The sequence below is a fragment of the Nerophis lumbriciformis genome, linkage group LG19 (genome assembly GCF_033978685.3).
Source record: "Nerophis lumbriciformis linkage group LG19, RoL_Nlum_v2.1, whole genome shotgun sequence".
Classification (NCBI taxonomy): Eukaryota; Metazoa; Chordata; class Actinopteri; order Syngnathiformes; family Syngnathidae; genus Nerophis; species Nerophis lumbriciformis.
The window spans coordinates 18,521,083-18,538,241 of record NC_084566.2 but is presented as its reverse complement, the minus strand read 5'-3'; the positions used below and the strand labels follow the sequence as shown (position 1 = coordinate 18,538,241).

Below are 17,159 nucleotides of genomic sequence, written 5' to 3'. Positions count from 1 at the left end.
GGTTGCACAGTGAAGTACATATTCCGTACAATTGACCACTAAATGGTAACACCCGAATAAGTTTATCAACTTGTTTAAGTCGAGGTCCACTTAAATTGATTCATGATACAGATATAAACTATCATATATACTATCATCATAATACAGTCATTACACAAGATAATCATCAGGGTGTATACATTGGATTATTTACAATTCGGGGTGTGGATATTATATTATATTATATACTATTTGGACAACATATTGGAAGAGAAAATATATTTAAATAATTGATTAAAAATAGTGGTACATTTTTTTGTCTATGTAGAATATATGTCAAATATATTTCTACCTAAAAACATATCAGCTCTTCTTTGTATGCCTTTTCAACTTGAAAAAAATATTTAACCTGTAATGTCCTGACTGTGTAAGAAAGCATGTTGGCGCAATGTCAGTGTTGACAGTAAGTGAGTGAAGCCCTTTAATCAGTCATTTATTAATCATGAAACATTATTACATTATTCATACGGGTGAACAAGGACCACTTGTACAGAGAGGACGTTCACAACATACATATTACATTATTATGTACAGTGTTGCAGTGCATTACAGTGGATCGTTATATGCACGTGTACATCCGGGATGGCAGGACGGGGAAGAAAGAGGAGGAGGGAATAGGTAAGGGACTTTTTCAGTGTACATCATTATTATTATTATTATTATTATTATCAATATTTATTATTATCATTATTGTTATCGATATCGCCATTATTATGTTCAAAGCACAGTACAATTTGTTTCTATAAAAGTTCAACCCATAGAGAGAGAGAGTGCCACGTGTTCACAGCTACCGTCGTGTGGGCCTACAGGAAGTGGTGTGGGAACGATGCTATCAAGAGAGAAGATGCTAGAAAACATTCGAAGAGAAGTCATGTGCCGCCCAGAGTGCTAGGATCCCTGCAAGGCCAGGCAAAGGGTTAATAGGTTTTAAAAAAGAAAAGAATAAAGATCAGCGTGCATGCGTGTTGCAAACATTCAAACCTGCTCCGCCATTTTTGAAAAATGGCTGACCCACATTCCTCCAACTACGTCTCCTTTTATGCTTAGGCATCATTTTTGGTGCTTTCCCTTTTATATATAAAAAAATACAAAACATAACAGCTAAAAGAAACTCCCTTTCTCGTTTAGTGTGTTTGTTCCTTTTCTGCATTTTTTTTTTTTCTTGTTTCCGCCCCCTCCTATTTTTGTCCTCCGCTCTCTTACATATTGACAAAGTATACAATATTTTACAACTGAACAACTGATTGATAGTTTGAACGTTTGATTTGTCCAACTAGATACATCCTATGTTCCAATTAACCTGAAGCTAACCAGTAGTAGTTAAGCAACACAACAAGCGTTATGGTGTGAAGAGGAGCTGACCAATCACAGCTCTGTATTAACATGAGCACCCGCCCTCGGGAACGCTCGGCTCCGCTGGTTTGTCCAGCTTGATGTCAATCACTGAGGAGGCTCCGGTTAAGGAAGTGACGTGTAATTCTTCAAATATCCCCTAGATGGCCCTGTGGCCGTGCACTTACAGTATGTCTAGCCAAAAAAACACTCCAGAGATTAAAAATACAACGAGCCAACATTTCTCTCTCATCAAAATTAGTGATATTAAGGATACTGCCTTCAGGATTTGCGTCGTCCAAGCTCTCCATCCCGGGAAGAGCTGCTGCAACCCGACGAAACAGCTTGGCACAGAGGAGACATAAATGAGAATGAAAAATACAGTGAAAGCAAATACCGGTAGTTTGTGTTACGCTGCTTAACATGTAAACATTAATTTATTAGGAGCCCAAATGAATAAATAACAAATTGTAAGGTTTGTTTCCAATATGCCAAATGTACTACTGGTATGTCTCAAACAAGCTAGTGCTTAAGGGCTTCGTGGTGCATTCTGGGATTTATCAGTCATTGGATAACAATGTTAGAAAATATTACCAAGGGTAAAAATCTAAATACTCTCATTTTATAGTACAATATACTCTAGTACAGTAATGGAATACAACAGAATGACCATTTTGAAGTTTGTGTATGTTTTTACTTGGCAGTAAGACTACGAATCAACATGTTTTGCTCAAGGGCTCCCTTGATTGTGGAGATGTGTAATTAGCATCCTTTTGAACACAAACATGGCCGCGTATAAACAATATTGTAATACTACTATTTAGAAATGGCTACACAATCGTACAATCGGACCTTGATTTACGAACCCCTCTATGTGCGCGCTTTTCAGTTTACGAACTTTTAGATCAAGCCAAATATGCCTCCCTGTGCATAACATTGTCTATGTGTACGAATGCTTAATTCATTCGTTGTGTCCCGCTGGCAGCCATTTTGTGCTTGCTTGTAATAAAGTGATTGAGAAAGTCAGCTTCCTGCCACAGCAAGTTTTTTTTAATGTGATTAGAACAGACGTTTCCGGCAAAAGATGCTAAAGTGGACTTATTTTCACAACAGAGTAGAAAACTACCTCTCGTTTAGCGTCGCAACCTTTAAGCGCCTCCTCCCCCATCCTTGGATCCCTTCTCTCTTTGTCTGTTCCATGAGGAGCAGCCCACAAAAAGACTTTGCTGATGATAATCAGGATTACAATGAGCTTTATGTACAGTAAGTCAATTTTACTTTTTATATGTTTTTTTTTTTTATTGTAGCAATGTGGTTGATAAAGTTAAAGATTTTAGTGATTTCTGATTGTTTGTGAGACCACCAAAGAGACTTCTGTATGTGTGCGTGTGTTGGCAGTAGGCCTGCAACTAACAACTATTTTGATAGTCGGCTAGGCATCGACTATCATCACGATTAGTCGACTAGTCGGATTATAAAGCGTCCACCTATTTAATGGCTCTAATTTTCCATCGATTTATAAATGCAGCTTAAGTTATTTTAGGCATACACTTACCGTCACCAAAGATGACTAATTAATTCCTAAATATTTATTTATCAAGCATGTGATTTTTCCGTCTATAGTCAGAAATCCGTCTTTTTTATCTATGTAAAAATATGAAAAAATATTTTCCATTTTTCTTCGTTTTTTCCGACCTACATTGTGTGTTAAAATCTTGATCCGTGTCTTTGCCATACCTGCCAACAACCACAGTTTTCCCGTAATGAGTACGGTTTTTGATAATCCAGTGGTAAAAATTATGTTTTTTTTTTCAATAAAAATTATTAACTTAAAAATCGAAGCGACGTAGCGAAGAAACTCCACGGGCAGGGGACAAAATGTCTGGGAGACATCAATGATGATTGGTTGGTTTACATATTAGAAAATCCATGATTGGTTGGTTGGTTTATTATGATGAGTCACGATTGGTTGGGATTATGGCAAAACATTAGGGACAGGCCAATCAGAAGCAAGATAGGGCGGGTCATTGAACGAGGAAGGGAAATCACAACAGACGCGCATATCTCAAATGACGACGAGAGAGTCTGAGAAGAGAAAAGGAAATATTCAAGCGGGTGATTTATATATTTAAAAAAACTAGTGGAAGATGGCAGAGGGATTCTCTTCCTTAGATTTTTATTTTAGCGATGTAGACGACGCCCAGAAAACCCACAATGCGTCTACTTGGCCACATTTGGACAAATGTATGCGTCTGGATAAAACTATGCCCAACACAGTCATTTGAGTTGTTTACCTTGTAAGCCCAAATCAAAACTGCTCTCGACATGGAAGACCCATTTCAGAACACACATGATTGGGGCAGACATGTGATGACTTTTGCTATAGTATAGTCTGTATAAATGCTACATTTCATTTTCATTGGTGTTTTAGAACAAGACAGTCGCTGACATTTTGTTCATTATTTCTACTATTTATATTTTGACATTGAATAGTTGAATCATTTTGAAACATAAACAACATGACTGCAAGAAATGTGTTATTTCATGCAATGAACCACAAATGGCTATTCAGATAAAGGTAGTTAGCTAATGCCCCTTTTGTCCCTGGACCCCCGGCTTATTTTCAGTCTTTTTCATTAAGTTCAAATCACATGCCTGATTTATACTGTATATGTGCTGCTCAGTCAGCTGTTACAAAAATTAAAATGACTAATAAAATGTTGTCCATTTGAAAGAAAGGAAAGGCAAAGTGCTGAAAAAAACAATTAATCTTGTTTGTGTATATTAAAAAAAAAAAACATAAAATAGCAACAATAAAAACAAACAACAAAACACAAAATCTAAGCATTTTGTGATGATGTGGTTAAAAAGCTGCATACTGGTATATTGAATATTGATTACCTTATGGCAGTTTGAGCACTCTAATAGACTCAATGTATAGAATTGTATCTTTGATTAATTCCTAACATGTTAGCTATCTATCAGATTGTATGTTTAATCTTATGATACCCCAGTATTGGGGCCTAATTTACATGTGCGTGTGCACGCGTTATTAGCATTTGTTATTGGGCCTTTTTTTTATTGCATGGCAAATTGACGCTGCTTTAAAAAGTACTTGAATAGATATAGACAAAGTTTAGCTGTAAATGGAGGTTCCATTGTATATTAAGTCACGTAAATAGTATTAATAACATATGCACGCCCTGTGTTTTATGTGAGCAGATCACTTTGGTGGTGCTGTGAAAAGGTGCAGTAATCACCTGTTTGACATTGCAGCCGGTCTTGGCGCTGGTCTCGATGAACATGACGTTGAGCTCTTTGGCTCGCTGCTCGCCCTCCTCGATAGTGATTTGCCTGCGGAAGAACAGCGGATTCTCAGAACCCTGCAAAACAAATTCAAACAGTGCATCTCCACTGTCTAATAACGTCACCTCTTCTCCTCCAGGTCCGTCTTGTTCCCCACAAGCATGATGATGACGTCGCTTCCTCTCTCCGTCCTGACATCATCGATCCATTTACAAGTCTGCTGGAATGAGTTGACGTCTGCGGAGGCACGTGCACCGGGACACTTTTATGATCTTTTTGTTCATGCTGACACACAGTTGATACAGTCACGAACACCACATAAACAAGCTGCCCACTTGTAATGTCGTAGACCACCACGGCCACTGTGGAATCTCGTATGTAGCTGGGGATGAGGCTCCTGAAGCGCTCTTGTCCCGCTGTATCCCACAGCTGCAGCCTTACCTACAGATGTGAACATCAATAATTACACTGTGCAGATAAATACATATAATTAAGGATAAAGAGAGCAGCAATTAAATCCAATCACGGATTAGTCCAAAATGAGGGCAAACTAGGGTGCTTGTTGTCATTTTCCTCCCCCATTCGCAAGTAACTGTGTTAAAATGCTTCCCTATAGAGCAGAACCAAATGACTTGTCCTAGCTCAGTTATTGTCAAAGTGTGGTATGCATACCACTAGTGGTACATGGGTTCCAACTAATGGTACGCCAAATAATCACTTGATTAAAGTACAGTGTTTTATTTTCTTACCTTCAAACACAGTGTTACTGCTTAAACTGTATTTAATGTTACCGTGGCCAAAAAATGTCAATATACTTGTTAAATAAAACCTCTGGCTTGTTATTAATGAATACATAGGCCTACTACGCTAATGTATTTTAATATGTTGGTCATTATGCTGGTACTTGGAGAGCTAAGTGATTTCTGAGGAGCTACTTGGTGAAAACAGTTTAAGAAACGCTGTCCTAGCCAATCAGCCAAGAGAGACCATAAGGATAATGGAAGAATTACACAATTAAACAAGAATTAAACAAGTTGTTTATCACTTTTTATCAATACATTATTTATTGAAATTGTAGAGGAAAAACACTCCTAGCTAAAATATTGAATTTACAAATAAAAGCTAATTTTCTTACCGTTCGGTCCTCCAGGTACATGGTCTTTGATAGGAAGTCAATACCAATGGTGGCCTAAAGAGAAAAAAACGACTTAAGATAAACGGCTGAACAATGGATTGGAGCTAAAATGGTGAATCTGCTTTCTTCTAGACTTCATCAGCCAGGCAAGGAAGAGATAAAAGCACATTCTTATTGTGATGATACAATTGCAGCACAGTAACATGGAAAGGATTGGAATAAAATGGTGATGTATTTTTTGCAACATGAACCATATGATATTCATTTGTTATTAATACCTCACCTGGTAAGTGTTGTCAAAACTGTCATACATGAATCTGGTGATGAGAGACGTTTTGCCCACTGCAATAGAACATTGAAGTTACTGTTAGTTTCCAATATTAGGCTTAGGAAATGTGACAATTGGTAAAGAAAATACTGTACATTATCAGGGCCAAACTGAAAAGGATCATTAAAATTACAGCATTTTTCCTATTAATATTGCTAAGGTATTCTTAATGTCTATTATTTCGGGACATTATTCTAATTAAATTCTGACCTTTTTCTCATAACTCATGAAATTCTGACATTTTGCCTGCTTACCCTGATATTTTTTTGAGGTGAGGGGGGGATTATATTACAACTATGTTGACTTCACAACCTTTTTCTGATGAATATTGCAAATTCATTCATTGCAAATTCATTCTCATAAAATAACTTTTTTGTACTAATAGATTTATTTTCTCATAATATAGTTATTTATTTTTATGTAATTATAAAATTGTATTTACTACGACCTAATGCTCATAAAACTAGGTTATTTTTAGGGGGGGGTCATATTAAGATTTTATAAACTTTTTCTGGTAAAAATATTATTTTCTTATACAATTATGATCTTTTTTTATATAATGGTAACAAAATGTTTGTATTGTATTACAACAAAATGCTCATAAAATTAGGATTTTATTTGAAAGGGGGGTTCATTTTATGACTACAACCTTTTTCTGTTAACTATTGCGACTGAATTTTGTAAAATATTTTTTATTCTGATAACATTATAAATTGTTTATGATATGGCATTTTTCTATGCAATTGCATTATAATTTTGTTAGTATTACAACCTAATGCTCATAAAATCAGGATTTATGACTACAACCCTTTAGTTTTGTAAATATAGCAACTCAATTTGCATAAAACTAATACTTTTACTCAGTTATAATTATGTTTTATATAATTGTAAAAAATGTTCAATAAAAACAACTCAAAATTGGTGACTTTTTTGTCTCCTAATAGCAGGGGTGCCTGTTAGGTCGATCGCGAGCTACCGGTCAATCGTGGAGGATGTGTAGATCGATTGCCAGCCAGGCATTAAAACAAAATAGACCTAAAATGAGCTATGCTTAATCTTCAATATGGCGTCACTTTCTTCACTTGATTGACATTCACAGCATCCGACGATCTTGTGAAATGACGCTGGCTGCTGCGAGCTCAGAATGAACTAAAAAGATACATACATATGCTTACACACTCACGGTACATACATTCACTGTACAAACATACATATACACATACTGTACATATAAAAGCACATATGCATACATACACTCATCCATATAATCATGTTTCATCAAACATATATTAACGTTGATCCCCTAGGGGAAACTGGGTTAAACATGGCACACTGACAAAGCTAAACCTATTGTTACTATAACAATCTACAAGGTTAATACAGTTCGCTTCTCTTTCTTCCCCTCCGTTTATCTGCTTTCTTTTGTAATTTAAGTTATCATTACATATACAGTATGTATTGTTGCATTTGAAACAATTGTATTGTTGATAATAGAGGTAATTATTGTTATTATTCATTATCTATAGTACTAGTTCTATTGTTATTTTTACTGCTCCATATGTAGTGTAATAATGTTCATTGTCATTTCTGGGTTATTAATATTTACTTCACTAACTGCTTCTCTGCTATCACTTTTCATATCATATTTGTACATATTGTATTTCCTGATGTTATTCTGTTGTTGTTGTTGTTATTGTCTCTCTGTCTTATCCCTTTCTTGTCCCCGCAATTTCCTCTCTGTCTTATTTTTCTTTTCTTCTTTCTATCCCCACCTGCTACGGTTCGGCTGCGCCAAACATTATCATAAATCCATGTAATAAAGTCAAATACAAATAAGACAACAAGAGAAGTATCCCACACTTCTGTTTTGCAAATTAAATCTATAGAGAAGATATGGGCATCTACATCAACAATATGATTTGCCTGAGTGGCTAGACAGGATAGGGGGCTCAGAAAACTAGCGTCCACAAGCTAGCAAGCTACAGAGTTAGCCTTCAATGTATTTCTTGCTGGAAGCTTGACAAATAAGAAGCTAAAAACATACCACTTTAAAGGGGACTTATCATGCAAAAACAACGTTTTTTTACATATTGTATGTAATATGTAATATTATGTGTATTTGGGATCTGCTTAAGTACTGAAAATTTGAAATCCAACCGTGGAGGCGTTGCTAAGATATGTATAAAACAATCTTGCCTTCCTTCTACTTCCTTCAAACAGTCATTTGTAATTTTGTGTGACGTTTTGTTCAAGCGGATTATCCATATGGTAGACATTTACCCAGACATCCTTGCGTGACTCAGCCAATTTAAATTTAGGTAAATTTATGTGCTATAACATCATGTCGACGGTGAAAAACGATGAAGGAAAATGTATTTAATTCTTTAACCAGTGCAAGTCTTGACTCTAACTTTCAGACTCATCTGAATTAAAAAGTGCCTTACTTTTCAAAAGTGCACCATAAAAGCAAGAATACTAAAAAACTACAAAACATTTCTGCCGGGCGGCGGCGAATGCTGACTCAGCGTGAGTGATGAGGGGTTCATTTGCATCTGACAACTTTGCCTCTCAAAACGGTTTGTTTTTAAAGGGAGCAAAAATATGGCTTACAAATAGGTCTGTAAAACATAATCTATGCAATTTTTTCACCAAAGAACCATCATTATATGTTATGTAGAAGACAATGAAGTGTTTCAAAAAAAAAAAATAGAGAAAAAAATCCTAATATGACCCCTTTAATGTGGTATTGGAAAAGTGGATGATTTGTTTCCCCTCCACAGATACCCCCGACATACATCGGCCCTGGAAGGAACGTCTCCCCTGCGCTCCTCGACCACGGTCTGGGAACCGACAAGCAGGAAAGGTGTGACATGATGTTTCTTGGTGCCTGGTGAGGCTGGATCTTTGAATACCAGTGCACCTGGTCGTAAAGGTGTTCTTTTTCTTAGCCCGTTTACATGCCGTGCAAAGCATCTTTCCATATTCATAAGTGAGCCATTTGCTGAAAAATGCCTCCTGAAGCCACTTTTCATTGAAGCTTCGCTTCTTGGGTTTATTGCTCGCCATGACAAAAACAAATAACACGCGGGGGTCCTAATACCGGAAATGCGGTATTTGGGATTGATAAAACTTTCGGTGAATCAAAATGTAAGAAATTGTACCGGAAAGTTCATTACTTTGAAGTTGACCAATAAAAACGCAATAAACGGGGACGGAAAATTGACAATAATAAAAACAAAACAAAACACCAGCGGAAATCAATAATCGATTCAAAAAAATAAGCAAACCAGAGTTTTGACCCGGAGAAGGCAGGGTTGGCAAAAAAAACTTCCGGAAATGCACGTCTTTCTGATTTTAATCCGTAAAAAAAGACACAAAAAGTGTGTTAACGCCAACAGTGCATACATACTGTACATATGCATATATATATATATATATATATATATATATATATATATATATATATATATATATATATATATATATATATATATATATATATACTGAATATATATATATATGTGTATATATATATATATATATATATATATATATATATATATATATATATATATATATATATGTATAGTTGAGGTTTCTGTGGGAAACCTGTGAAACAGGCTTGTAGGGATGATATAGCCTCAGTGTTTTTTCCTGACCTAACGTATATATACAGTATATATGAATGTATATATACATATATGTTTTTTTCCTTCTTTATTATGCATTTTCGGCAGGTGCGACTTATACTGCGGTGCGACTTATACTCAAAAAATACGGTACATACATACATACATACATACATACATATATATATATATATATATATATGAGGTAGATTACCTCGACTTGGTCATTTTTATAAGTAGCTCGCTTTCTGAAAAAGTGTGGTCACTCCTACCTAATAGTATGATGTTGTCTCGTAAATATTGCATATTTATTCTTGTAAAACTTTATATGTATTCTCATAAAATAATTAATTTTCTTCCTCATAATCTTGACACCTTTATTCTTGTTAAAAGGTCACTTAGGTCACACAATACTACAATGTTGGTCCCTGAATTCTTCTCCTTCACAAAATCAAACATTTGTTTCTATTGTAACATATTTGCAACTTTGTTTTTTTTAACTGTCTGACTTTTTTCTCCTAAACATAACATCCATCCATCCATTTTCTACCGCTTATTCCCTTTGGGGTCACGGGGGGCGCTGGAGCCTATCTCAGCTACAATCGGGCGGAAGGCGGGGTACACCCTGGACAAGTCGCCACCACATCGCAGTAAACATAACATGTTATATTCTTATATATATATATATATATATATATATATATATATATATATATATATATATATATATATATATATATATATATACTGTATATATATATATGTGTGTAAAAAAAAAAAGATACAACATCCAGTTTAAGCCGGATAGTGCAGTTTGAGGTTCAGGCTGGGCCTGACTTGCCCCATTTTTTTTTTTTGCTGACATCCCACCCAGAAGCGTCCACCCTTAAGTGCCTCCCCCCTCTTGCACACGCACTCACACACACTCACACACATACATACAAAAAGGTTTTGGATGATGGGCAGTGGCCACAGCAGGGCCTCCATTTAGCACCATGGACAGGAACATTGCCGCACAGGGCCCCACACACACACACACACAGCCTGAGAACACACAACATATAAATGCATGTTTTTTCCACACTTTGCCTGTTAATGCTTTTAAAGTGATGCACTGCAACTGCTTTTGTTGGTTCATTATCGATTAGCACTGCATCACATCACAAACAAGGTACGTACAAATCCCCCTTCGCCTTTTACACACACATTTTGGTAACTATACTGTGTAATGAATGTCCACCATGCTGCTGTTATTTGCTTATTTATGAAATAAAAGCAAGGGAGGGAGAGACAGAGAGAGAGGCTGAAGGCTGCAGAAACAGACATGGCAGCAGCCTTTGGGTGTGTCCCGAACTGACACACATGGGGACTGTTTATTAGTGCACCTCATGGACAAATAACAATATAATGTCATAAATGTGTGCTTTATCATGCATTTAAAAGACATATGGATGGAATTAGAATGAAATAATAGGTAAGTTGTGTTTGTGCATGGGCCACTGCAGCACATCTAGACGCCCCACATGGTATAATAAGGTTAAATAACAGCAATATGTGTTAAGAGCCAGGCATTTTTTTTACATATTATGGATGGATTACAGGGCAAAATGTGCAATTAATGCGCATGCGTACCCCTTGCTTCCCTACTCCTTACTGCAAAACATGAGGACAAATAGCTAGCTAAACATGATTACACGCGTGATGTGGAACATATACAGGCATGATGTGACAGTGGGGGGGTGACTCACCACTCTGCTCTCCCAAAAAGACGAGTTTGAATTTCCGCAGGGGGTTCCCCAAATCTCCTCCAGCTGACATGACGGCAGGGTGGAGTGGAGAAAAAAGCGGATTATTTTAGCCGGGGAAAAAAAATGTCTCGACGTCTCCCTTGTCGTGATAGGAGGAGAGAGGGGTGGCTGCGCTTCTTCTTATTCCTCCTCTTCTTCTCCACCCCGAGTGATGATGATGATGAGGATGCAGCTTGGCGTTCTCCTGTCAGTTGGGCGAGGCCGGTGCGCATGCGCGACCTCACCTATTTCCACCCGTCCCTCACCTTTTTTCTCCCTCTCTCCTCTCCCCTGGAAGCTAAAAGAGAACTAGACAGAAACGCACGTTACTTATGCATGGCCAAGTAACAGAAATGCGTATTTGGGGGTAGCTAACAAAAAACAACATTAACGTCGAGAAAACTGTGAGTTGTTGCTATGATAACTCATCTACTGTCGTGTTCTTGTTTTGTATATACACGATTTTCACCTTTAGGCATGAATGGAACAGTCCTACTCACCCACAAACCCGGAAGTAGCCCGGAAGTCGCCTGCTAGCAAACAAACGCACACAAACACCTTTAGCAAAGTTGTTTTAACGATTTTAAAAAATGACATTTTTTTTTTTAGACAATTTACTTTCCCGTCGTAAACACAAACCTGACAGTATACACAACCATACTGTTACACACCACTAAAAAAATAACGTATATTTGTGGCGCGTTGAAAGGCTTTAGAACACGGTTTATGTAGGCATTATTTTCAGGGACCGGCTTTCCACGTGTGGCGGATAAATACATGTATAGCAAATAAGTGCATCCATCCATCCCTAAATGGTAAATGGGTTATACGTGTATATAGGGCTGCAACTAACGATTAATTTGATAGTCGATTATTACTTCGATTAATCGATTGATAATCGGATAAAAGAGACAAACTACATTTCTATCCTTTCCAGTATTTTATTGGAGAAAAAAAAACAGCATACTGGCGCCATGTTCTTTCAACTTGCCAAATAAAACAAGGAAATGTTACAAAAATGCACACTTTTGACACCACTGCTATAGATAATAAAAAATTAAATCTGATAAATGTATCGATAAAAAGCAGAGCCTGGCGACGCATGCGCATTTATCACAACTCTCTCGCTCTGTCTGTCTCTCCCCTTCCCTCACGAATGCTGCTGCACTCACGATTTGTTGTGTTTTTAACCTTCTTAACCCTGAACGTACATTGAAAATGCACGCAACCCTAACTCAAAATGCTGGACATTTGAGGCATTTAAGAAACACCGCCCGACAGCCCCGCAAAAGAGGACATGTCCGGTGAAAAGAGGACGTATGGTCAGGACCTAGCCCGGTCGCTGCTAGCATGCTAGCAGCGATCGGTTTCACGTCCGGTGAAACCGATCGCTGCTAGTCCTCTTTTGCTAGCAGCTAACGGGCTAGGATAGACTGACCATACGTCCTCTTTTCACCGGACATGTCCTCTTTTGCGGGGCTGTCAGGGCGGAGTTTCATAAATGCCTCAAATGTCCGGCATTTTGAGCAGTACGCTACTTAATATGTCCGTGTGGAAACTTGTTCGGTACACTTCCGCACCGAAACGAAACCCCCGTACCGAAACGTTCGATACAAATACACGTACTGTTACACCCCTAATATTTTGATTATTGTTTCTCAGCTGTTTGTAAATAATGCAGTTTATAAGTAAAAGTAAAAAAAAACAACTAAAAAAACACATAGCCTCTGCGCATGCGCATAGCATACATCCAACGAATCGATGACTAAATTAATCGCCAACTATTTTTATAATCGATTTTAATCGATTAGTTGTTGCAGCCCTACTTGTATAGCGCTTTTCTACCTTCAAGGTATTCAAAGCACTTTTGACACTATTTCCACATTCACCCATTCACACACACATTCACACGCTGATGGCGGGAGCCGCCATGCAAGGCCCTAACCACGACCCATCAGGAGCAAGGGTGAAGTGTCTTGCTTAAGGACACAACGGACGTAACGAGGTTGGTAGTAGGTGGGGATTGAACCATGAACCCTCAGGTTGCTGGCACGGCCACTCTCCTAACCACACCTCGCCGTCGCCATCCATTTATCCATCTTCAACCGCTTACCCGGAATCGGGTCGCGGAGTCAACAGCTCTAGCAGAGACCCCCAGACTTCCCTCTCCAGAGCAACATTAGCAACTTCCTCCTGAGGAATCCCAAAGTGTTCCCAGGCCAGAGAGGAGATGTGATCCCCCCATCTGGTACATGGCCTGGCCCGGGGTCTCCTCCCAGTGGGACGTGCAACCAGGACCTCCCTCGGGAGACGCTCGTGAGGCATCCGCACGAGATGCCCGAACCACCTAAGCTGGCTCCTTTCCAAGCGAAGGAGCAGCGGCTCTACTCCGAGTCTCTCTCGGGTGACTGAACTTCTCACCCTATCTCTAAGGGAGATGCCAGCCACCCTTCTGAGGAAACCCACACTTCATGACCATAGGTGAGAGTAGGAATGTAGATAGCTCGGTAGACCGAGAGCTTTGCCTTCTGGCTCAGCTCTCGTTTCGCCACAACAGTGCGGCAGAGAGACTGCAATGCTGCCCCAGCTGCTCCGATGCTCCGGCTGATTTCCTTCTCCATCTTTCCCTCACTCGTGAACAAGACCCAGAGATACTTAAACTCCTCCACCTGGGACAGAGTCTCGTTCTCTTCGTGGACTGTACAAACCATCGGTTTCCTGCTGAGAACCATGGCGTCAGATTTGGAGATGCTGATCCTCATTCCAGCTACTGAACACTCGGCTGCGAACCGATCCAGTGAGAGCTGAAGGTCACGAACCGAAGGTGCCATCAGGACCACATCATCTGCAAACAGCAGTGACGCAACCTTAAATAAGTGCATGAAAAATGAATACATGAAAAAACTCACCATAAGGTTGAATTAGTGGGAACCCCTGGCCTTTGCAAAAAAGCTCTCCATAGACTTTTGGTTTGTACTTATTTTTGCTAGTAGTAGGATTTTTTGGGGGGGATTTAGCGTCTGATGGGTTATAGGTGATACATCACATTCAAGGACAAGAGCATGGATATATGATTAAGATAGAAATACTTGCCATTAGTTACAATAGATTTCTGTCTATTTCCATATGCATTCATATTTTGTGCAATATTTCATACGTAGTTACGCTAATGTTAGCTTTTTTTGCTATAATTTTCCATCCATAAATACATCTGTTGTTTCTAACTACTTTTGTAATAGGAGTATGTGTAATAATACCAGCACTTTAACTTACTAGACCAAAGGAAATGTGTATTTTCTTCCTTCAGCACAATTGTTATATGCAACAATTTAGCACTTCTCCATCTTTAACTACTATGGTCACTTTGTTCATCAACCTAGATGGAACCTAGCTTTTGACTACAATTTGGCACCTTTACATTTTATATGTTTATTAATTTGCATTGTCCCATGTAAGAAAGTTGTACCAAATATAGCAAATGGCGACTTCCTATCAGGAGTTTTATAACACATCTATAAACAAGCTATTGGTGGACTGCAGGCATCCATTATCCACCGCTTGCCTCTCTCGGCAGGACCGGCTTTCCCAACAGGCAACCTGGGCCGCCATCCTTTGGAGGGGGCGCCAAATTGCAGAATGCACAAACATTTTTTAAAGGCATTTAATTAGAATGTTTTCTTCGCATTGGGTAATTGTAAGCTCAATTGGGTGAACTTACAGAAGGTAATTAAAGCCCCACCTAAGAAATTTCAGTTTTGGTTGATTTTGGTGGCGCCAGTGGACCAAAGCGGTAGTGTTTTGCCAAAAGGAAGACCACGTTTCCCCTTAGGACGAGTGCATTAAGCATCAAACTGACACAATAATACCACAATGATTCAGGATGACTGATCTTTCCACAGTAAGAACTGAGATATTTTACTCACACTTTATATTTGCGATTTGCAGTCATCGCAATTTTTTCTTTATCCAGTACTTTTGAGTTTGTAGTTTGAGTTTCTATTTATTACTACCATGCAAATTTCCCATAGCTAACATTAGCATTAGCATTTTGATTTAAGCATTGATAGGTAATTACTGGTTAAGCAGGAACAGAGCTAAGGCATAATCGCTCGATAATCCCTCCTCATCTTTGAGCTCACGCCAGCGAGTGAAAGCCGGGTCAATGTTGATCCTTGACCGTTCTTTTATCCGGGTAGCCTCCCTTTTTCTTTTTTTTTTTGTCTCCTCAGACAAAACTGGTTGTTTTGTAGCTTCTGTTATGATAGTAGTAATTGCACATAGGCCTTCTTCTTCTTTTAGTTTTCTGGCAGCACGCAGGCATCTGCATCGACCTCCGTCTTTTTAACAAATGGGGGAAAAGGAAGTGACATATGCTGTAAAGCAAGTCAGCACATTTTTTTGTTTGTGTGCCAGGCTTCCTGCAACTTTCCTCAAAATTGCTTAATGCAGTGAAAGCGACACAGACCCCTTCAGGCCATGACATAGGTCTCATTCAACTAGTTGTAAGTCCATGTATCATCCCAAAAGTTACGAAAATATTTAATGAAAGTTGAAAAGTTACTTAGTACTGCTTTAAGCTACAGCTCTAAAGCAGAAAATCCAGAAATCTACAGAGGGTGAAAAACTTAAACTCTGTCACACCGCGGTGACGGAAGTCTTGTCTTGGTTTTTTCTGTCTTGTGATTTGCATGTTTTATTTTGAAAAGCAACTCCTCTTGTTTCAGATCACGGGTCCTTCCTCTTGTGTCACCAGTCTGACGTCATCCCTGACCCTTGATTGTTTCCACCTGTTTCCCATTACCCTCATGTTCCATATAAGCCCATGCCTCCCCTTGTTCTGTGCCAGATTATCTCGAGCTTTCGTGCCTGTCTAGCATCCATGTTCATGTTCATGTCCATGTCCATGCCTTGCCTCGTCCCACGTCTACTTCCTTGGATCAAAAAATGTCCACGCTGTAATTTTGAGTTAACTTTTTCTCCTCCCTCAGAGCGACTTTTGTTATCTAGCCTTTTTTCAACCGCAGTGGTGAGTTATGATTTTTTCCTAATGATCTTCCTTCCTCAAAGTTTTTGAGTGATTTTTTGTTTACATTTATTAGAATAAGATTAGAGTAGTAATTTTTATAGTCATTATTTTTTTTCCTCCTGTTGGAGCGTTTTTTGTTAAAGTTTTTATAGCAGATACGGTGCTAATTATAGTTTGTCTTTATTTTCGTATTTCCTCCTTTTGGGGTGATTTTCGTTTTTTTCCTTTTTGGAACCTTTTTTCGCTGTCTGTTTTTGTGACTCTTAGTAATTGAAAATACTCTGCTCTGGAGGTTTAAGAGTTTTCAAAATAAAAGCTTTATTTAGAATCCCATCTCTGCATCTGAGTCCTTTCCTTCGTCCAAGCCTGACAAACTCTGTATTTATTGTAAGCCCGACTATTGGCTCATTTGGCTGCAATAAGGTAAGTTTTGGAATATAATTGCAGGGCAATGTCTTCCCATTAGCTATATTTTAAATGTCAATAAATACAATATGAATGTAATATTTGAAAATGTAATTTAGAGTTACAATGCATGCAGAGATGACATTTGTGTCATTTTGTGTTTTACACTACA

General features: G+C 38.3%; 1 protein-coding gene across 1 annotated transcript; it reads right to left on the bottom strand.

Annotated features, from left to right (window-relative positions):
* Positions 1-459: 459 nt before the first annotated feature.
* rab6bb (RAB6B, member RAS oncogene family b) lies at positions 460-11,977 on the bottom strand. The gene is made up of 8 exons (XM_061979411.2): positions 11,518-11,977; positions 6,096-6,154; positions 5,813-5,866; positions 5,013-5,118; positions 4,803-4,914; positions 4,632-4,725; positions 1,649-1,715; positions 460-1,482 (listed from the first exon to the last, which is right to left on the bottom strand). Exons 1-8 carry the CDS (start codon positions 11,585-11,587, stop codon positions 1,418-1,420), a joined length of 627 nt encoding a protein of 208 aa, XP_061835395.1. The 5' UTR covers positions 11,588-11,977; the 3' UTR covers positions 460-1,417.
* Between the last annotated feature and the right edge of the window lie 5,182 nt (positions 11,978-17,159).

What these genes read in the sequence shown, in the direction of transcription:
- rab6bb (XM_061979411.2), bottom strand. Translation starts at nt 11,587, where the DNA reads ATGTCAGCTGGAGGAGATTTGGGGAACCCCCTGCGGAAATTCAAACTC. An exon ending in CTTTTTGGGAGAGCAGAGTG is followed by an intron (nt 6,155 to 11,517) that starts GTGAGTCACCCC and finishes GTTCTATTGCAG; the next exon opens with TGGGCAAAACGTCTCTCATC. An exon ending in TGTACCTGGAGGACCGAACG is followed by an intron (nt 5,119 to 5,812) that starts GTAAGAAAATTA and finishes TCACATCTGTAG; the next exon opens with GTAAGGCTGCAGCTGTGGGA.